This window comes from Neomonachus schauinslandi, chromosome 5 (genome assembly GCF_002201575.2).
Source record: "Neomonachus schauinslandi chromosome 5, ASM220157v2, whole genome shotgun sequence".
In the NCBI taxonomy this organism is placed as follows: Eukaryota; Metazoa; Chordata; class Mammalia; order Carnivora; family Phocidae; genus Neomonachus; species Neomonachus schauinslandi.
In genome coordinates, this window is record NC_058407.1 from 96304260 (window position 1) to 96311183 (window position 6924).

At 60.3% G+C, this 6924-nt stretch overlaps 1 protein-coding gene across 1 annotated transcript; it reads right to left on the reverse strand.

Moving 5' to 3' along the window:
• Window positions 1–1039: 1039 nt before the first annotated feature.
• Window positions 1040–6685, reverse strand: PTMS (parathymosin). The gene is made up of 6 exons (XM_021690421.1): window positions 6657–6685; window positions 5533–5992; window positions 2287–2358; window positions 1975–2053; window positions 1767–1828; window positions 1040–1595 (listed from the first exon to the last, which is right to left on the reverse strand). Exons 1-6 carry the CDS (start codon window positions 6683–6685, stop codon window positions 1545–1547), a joined length of 753 nt encoding a protein of 250 aa, XP_021546096.1. The 3' UTR covers window positions 1040–1544.
• Between the last annotated feature and the right edge of the window lie 239 nt (window positions 6686–6924).

Here is a 6924-nt window from a genome sequence, read left to right on the forward strand (position 1 = left end):
CCTCAGAAAAAGAAAAGCTACATTATATTGAGCCTTCACTATATACTAGTGAAGATACGGGGTGGAGGGACTGTATTGGATACTTTACAGATAGTAACTCATGAAATCTGATATCCCCCATTATACAGATGAAGAAACTGAGGCAACTCAAAGATTCATTGACCAAGGTCAGTTATGGAGTATGAAGCCAAAAGGTGTGTCTGTAGTCCAGACTCTGGGTGAGTTATGGATGTCCTCTCGAAGAATGGTGGGGTCAATGAGTCACACACACACACACACACACACACACACACACACACACTCACACCCATCCAGTTCAAGACCACTGTGTACTCAGCAGCTTCTCCCAATCCAGAGGTTTTGAACTAACAGGGCAACAGATATGGAGAAATGCAGAAATCCTGCAACAGAGATCAAACTCAAGAAAAACTGAGACAGAACTAGGGAAGGAAGTCTGAGAGAAGGGAACTCTTGCTCCCCACCCCACCCAGCCACAGGAGCCCAGCCCAGAGAGGTGGAGCATGGGTGCCAAGAACTTGCACCACACCTGGGACCCACAAGAGGCCCCGGACTTCTCCCCTGCCTGACCAAGTGCTCACTTCCTTACTACCAGGTGGACACGTTTGATGCCAGACAACTCTCTCTCCAGGTCCCAGGAGGCTGAGACCCAGGCCTCCCAGCCCTCTCCCACTTCAAGGGCAGGACTTCCTGTTTCTGAGGCTACTTCTTTGCCTGGTTCAGCACAACAAGAGCTGGTAGCTTTCCACTGGGCTCAGCAGTGTCTAGACCTGGTGTGGGCTAGCAGGGAAGTGTGTGTGTGTTCTGCTGGGGAGGAGCATCCCCAAGAATCCAAAACCAGGAAAGAAGTTAGTTCTCAAAGAAGCTGCGAGCTCCATGTCCACCCCTGGAGTGCTGATCTTGTGTTCTTGAGTGGTAGGTGGTAGGAGGGTACAGCTGCTTTTTCATAGAAGGCAAGGGTCCTGATGGAATGTGACATCTGCCACCCCCCTCCCCCTGCCCCGGGAAAGCAGGAGACAGGTTAAAAACAGAAGCGCGACCGTTTCTTTATTAAATTATACAAAAAGGGGAGGAGAGGGGAGGGGGGCAGCTGTGGGGCTCGGCCCCAACCCTGGCCCCACCCCGGCCTGGCGCTGTCTGAGAGAAGGGGATCTGAGGGAGACCCAGGGATCAGGCAGGGTAGGGATGGACAGGATAGGAGGCTGGGATGCAGAGGTGAGGAAGGAGAGGCTACCGGAGGAGGGGTCGGGGAGGGAGGGAGAGAGCAGGGTCAGGGAGAGGAGCGATTGGAGACCAGCTGGGGAGCTCAGATGGAGCAGGTCAAGAGGTGGAACAATGGCAGAGTGAGGATAGAAGGGGCAGTGTCTGGAGAGGCGGACATGAGAAAGGCTGGGGACAAAGAGGGTGGCAGCTCTGGTGCAGGGTCCAGAGCCAGGAGCCAGGTGAAGAGTGGCTGCACTCGTCTGTTCTCACCCCCACCTCCAGGCCCGGAGGGGCCTCCCACCCCCAGCCCATTGGCAGGGGGCTCATGCCGATGCCCCATTTTCTGTCTTCTGCCGCTTGGGATCCGCTTCATCCTGTGGAAGGAGAGCTGGGGTTAGCTGCAAAATGGGAGAGGGACCTCCCCCTGTCCCTGCCCTGCTCCAGCCCCCACGCGTGCACCACAGGGATCCAGGTCCAAGTCCAAAGGGCTCCCAGCCCCTGCTGCATCCCTGACAGCCCCTCAGGCCCCCCAACCCAGCCCAAACCTCCTCTTCAGCAGCTCTCTTCAGCGCGGGCCCTTCGTCCTCATCTTCTTCTTCTTCCTCATCTGAGGAGCCAGAAACGGGTCATTGGGGAAGGGCAGGAAGCTCTGGCACAGACCCCCTGTGGTCGCCCTCAGCCCTGCTTCATTCAGGTCTTCAAACCCACCCTGACTCTGTTCCTTTGAGCCCAGCCTCCCCTGCGCCTCCCCACCTTCTTCTTCCCCTTCATCCTCCTCCTCTCCGTCCTCAGCAGTTTCTTCTTCTTCCTCCTCAGCTCCGTTCTCTTCCTCCTGTGGGGACCGGGGTGAGGGGGTGAGGGGGTGAGGGGTGAGGGGTGAGGGCGTGAGGGGCGAGGGAGCGGCGTCAGGCTGGTCGCGTGCCCCCACCACCACCAATGGCAGGGGTGCAGGGGCGTCGGGACCGAAGGGTGGGAGGGGCCAGAGCGGAGGCAGGACCCAGCCCCCCCCCACCCCCAGGTAAGTGGAGGGGAACTCGGAGTATCCTCCACCTGACCGCTCCGCACCTCCACCACTTCTTTCTTTCGCTCTTTTCGGCTGGCCTTCTCCTCCACCTTCTCTTTCTTCTCCTTCAGGTCCTGCAAGAGAGAAAGAGGTCACCTTCCTGTCACCACAAATGAGCCGCAGCCGGTCCCTCTCGCCCCGTTCTCCCTCTGCAGTGATCTTAAGAGGACTGTGAGAAGGAAGGAGTTGGCTACAGCAGCTCAGAGGCAGAAGAGAGGTCCCAGGGTCCACAAGGCCACAAGGGGGCTGGGACCAGACACCATCCCCAAGACTCAAGGGAGGAGGGAAAGTGATGAACACAGAGGAATGGCCGGCCAACGTCACTGCTCATCACTCCCATCAAGTTCTCCAAAACCTCACGGGCTGAAGAGTTCAGCTCAGCAAAGCAAATCCCCTCCATCTGCTCACAGCCCCGATGCCCCACCCCCTCTTGAGGTCCCTCCGCCTTCCTGGCCTGCCCCCTCCCGCTGCCTGCCCTGCTCTGCCTTTTGTCTACCTCTGGGGCCTTTTCCTGAGTACTCTCTCTCCTGGGCATCTCTCCCAGCTTCCCCCTCAGCCTCCTCGAATGCCTTTGTTTCTCTGTCCGTGTGTCCCCCTACTCCTCAGGCTCGTACGTGGCCAAACACGACGGGAACAGGGAGAGCACCCTAGCACGATGCACACCTACTCCAAACCAGTTCGAGTAGTTTCTTCCTCCCTACACCCGGCGGGTGGTGTGGTGTGCCCGTGGTGTGTGCACTGGCATGGTAGAAGGGTAGAAGTAACCATTTCCAGGGGGAATGGCAGTACAGGAGGATAAAGGCAACATGGAAGGGAGAGGGTATTGGCCACGGTAGATGAAGACAAACAAGGTCTGCGTCCGGGCTGGGATGAGATGAGATGGTAGTTGGAGAAGGTACCTGTCTGGAGTACCCTCCCTCCTTCACCCCAGGAGCCCAGCGGGCACACCTTTAATGTCCCATTCTGCTATAGCAGACGGGGATGCTCCTGGGTCCCTTCTCTCTGGACACCACACGGGCTCTTCCAGTTTAGATTCCAGTCCTCTTCCCAACCCCCGTCCCCAAGCGCCCATGGCAGGCGCCGATCAACTGTGGATGTCCCTGTGTGATCTGATCTGGTGTTGGTGACAACTCTGCGTATCTGATTCCATGTGGATGGAAGTTTTCTTTTCTTTTTTTTTTTTTAAAGATTTTATTTATTTGAGAGAGAGAGAATGAGAGAGAGTGAGCACATGAGAGGGGGGAGGGTCAGAGGGAGAAGCAGACTCCCCGCCGAGCAGGGAGCCCAATGCGGGACTCGATCCTGGGACTCCAGGATCATGACCCGAGCCGAAGGCAGTCGCTTAACCAACTGAGCCACCCAGGCGCCCTGGATGGAAGTTTTCTGTGTGAGTAGATCACCCTGGAGGGTGTGTCCTTTCTGGACCAGGATCAGGGACAGCAGTAGGGGTTGGTGCAGAATGGTTGACCTGGAGGGACACCCAATTCCCTTCTCCCTTTAAGGGGAACACAGGACACAGGCCTCTCTCACTCTAGCTCCGTTTCTTCCTGCCACTTCCCTGTCCTCATTTCTTGGCCACATGGTCCATAGGGCATTCCTACCACCTGGTGGGCTTTCCCCTGCATGCCGGGCCTGGAGAGCCAGGGGCTGGTCGGCTTCTCTCTGGGGGCCCCAGCACCAGGTCTGTGCTGCCCTGGCCTGAGTTTCCCATCCAGGCTGACAGAGGGAGGGAGGGAGAATTCTAGAGCGGGGAGGGAGGGAGCCTACCAGAGACCAAAGTCCAAGGGGCCGGGCCCTCTCCTCCCCTGTCCCGTCCTTCTGGTCACTGTCCTTCCATGATCCCTTTTCCAGGAGGGTATGTGAGCGAGGTCTTGTGCTAAGCAGCTCTCTGGCCTCATTTACTCAACACAGGCCCACACGCTGACACAGGCTGACACCGATTCACACGCCCGGCAACAGAGAAGCGCCCCCGAGATCCGGAGACACATGGCCCGGTGTTTGGGCATTCTGGCACACACTTTCGAGACCGCACAAGAGGGCAGTGGAGCCTCTCGGCACTCACAAAGCAGCAACATGGCTCCAGAACATCCCCGTCTCCACATGCACACATGTAACTGACACGGGCAGTCCCACACACTCGCTGGATTTCAGACATACAAAGACACCTACTCAGCGAAGTCACATGCCACCACACAGCCCACCGGAGGGCCCCACGGCACACCTTATCGGCTCTCACACATAGCCCCTCTCTGCCACTGCCTTTAATCCCGTTGGTGGCCCCCTTTCACTTCAGGGGGCCTCTAGGAGACCTCTGTGACCTCCTCAACAACCAACCCCACCCCCCACCAAAGTCGGGCTCCCAGCCCCCAAACGCTGGCCGAATTAATTTCCCAAAGCGATACTCAGCAGGTTCCCTAGGGAAATTAGAGGAAGGCTGGAAGAGAAGCAAGGGCAAAGGGATGGGGCCAGGGAAGGGAGCCGATGAGAGCAAGGACGGCTCGATGCAATGCCATGCAACGCTGAGCTTCAGCTTTCTCGAAAGCGATTCTCGCCCCCTTCATGATTTTTAGGAATCCAAGACTCTTTAAGTGTGTGTGGGGGGGGAGGGGGAGAGGCTGGAGGAGGCTATGGAGAGAAAAGAGAGCTGAAGGCCAATGGGGGAAGAAATGGATACAGACGGAAGGAAAGGAGAGAAGGAGAAAACAGACGGAGGCAGTAGCCGTCCGAGAGAAGCAAGAGGCGGTTGGACCTCGAGGGGAGGGGCCCGAGAGCAGAGCAGCCTCCCGGGAGAGTCCTGTTTACTCTGGAGGATGTCAAACCGCTTAGCAGAGGAAAGGTGAGGTCAGACTGGAAGGAGAGACGGGGAAACGGGGCGCGGAGAGAGGGAGCGGGGGAGGGGCACGGTAAAGTGAGCCGCGGCGCGCTCCGACGGGAAGCGGACGGGGTAGAGGCGCGCGAGCCGGAGCCGGGGAGGGGTGGGGACGGCGGCGGGGGCCGGGCGCGGGCAGAGCGGCGAGGCCGGAGCCGCGGCGCGCCGCGCTCAGGAAGCTAGAGGGCGCTGGCGGGAGCCGCGCGAAGCGGGGTAGGCAGCGCCGGGCAGGGGGGGGGGGGGGGGGGGGGGGCGGAGTGGGGTCCGCTGGGACCCGGCGCCGGGGCAGCGTGTGGCCGTCGGGGGCGGCGTGGGGCGCCAGACGGTGCGGAGCCCGGGGGTCGCGCCGGGTTCGGGCCGCCGCCGTCCCCGCCCGTACCTTGGCGCTCAACTCGGCCGCTGCCTCCACGCTCTTCTCCGACATGGTGCCGGGGCCGGGGCCGGGGCTGGCGGGGAGCCGGGGTCCCGGGGCCGGGACGGAGGGGCCCTGGACGGCGGAGGGTGGCCGCGGCCGGAACCTGGCGCGGTGGCGGCGGCGGCGGCGACAGCGGCAGCGGCGGCCGCTCAGCAAGCTGGGTCTCTGGAAGAGGCGGCAGAGGCGCGCGGGGTGGGGCGGGGGTGGGTCTGGAGCGGAGACCCGCAGGGCTGCGGCCGTCCGGAGGGCGGGCGGAAGGGCGGTGCGGGCGGTGGCCGGCGCGCTCCGGCCGCGGTCGCTCGGTCCTCGGCTCGCCGCCCCCGCACCAGCAGAGCTGCCGCCGACCAGCCGCTGCCGCCCCCGGGCAGGGAACCCGCTTATAAAGGCGGCGCTGCCCGACGGGAGGGGCTTCCCAGGGGTGGGGCTGGCGGGAGCGGGGAGGAGAGGAGAGGGGAGGGGGATGAAAGCGGAGGTTGGCGAGGTGGGGATAGGAGGATGAAAGCGAGGGGAGGGAGCGCGCGAGAGGCGGGAGGGAGGACAGGACCAGGAGGGGGAAATGGAGAGACTGACGGTCGCGGAGAAGGGAGTGGGGCGAGGAGGTGGGAAGGGGTGGGGTTCCTGCGGGGAGGGACCTCTCCGAATCCCGACCTACTATCTGCGAAAGTGGAGTCTGTCTTTTGGGGGCGGACTGGAGGGATGGCCAGAATCCTACTGACCCTCCCCACCCCCACCCCCAAGAAACCCTGAGATTTTGCCAAGGGATGGGGTGGGAAAAGCAGATGGAGAGGCCGGGCAGGTATTTGAGAAACCAAAAGCTTAAAGAAGAGGAAGAGGGTGGCGGGGATACTTCCACATCACGCTGGCTTTCCCCTCTCGTCTTGCATCTCCTTTCTCTGGGTGGCCTTAAGAGGGGATGGGAGGGCCAAAAGGGCAACCCACCCTCTGTCCTGCCCGAGGTTGACTTTTGTGAACCCGCCTGGGTTCCTCCCTTCCTGGATCTTTCTGGAGATCTAGAGGAGTCAGAGGCCCTCCAGGCTCCTTCATTCTTTTCCATCTTGGACCGCTCTTATTCGCCCATCTCATCTCACTCGTCTTTGCCTGGTCTTTTTCTCTTCATCCCTGCTCATTCATCTGTACCCAGACCCCTCCCTCACAACCATTTATCCTTCACGTCTCTCATTCTTCTGTTGCCTCTTCTCCACTTCTCATTCCCCTCTTCAACCCTCCCATCTCTGATCTCCTTCCCCCCTGTCCGGGACCACACTGTTCCTGTATCATTCGAGTCTGACACCTGGCCCTATACCCTTCGAAGATTTCCCCCAATTCTTCTCTTCAGGTCCTGATTGATCTTCTACG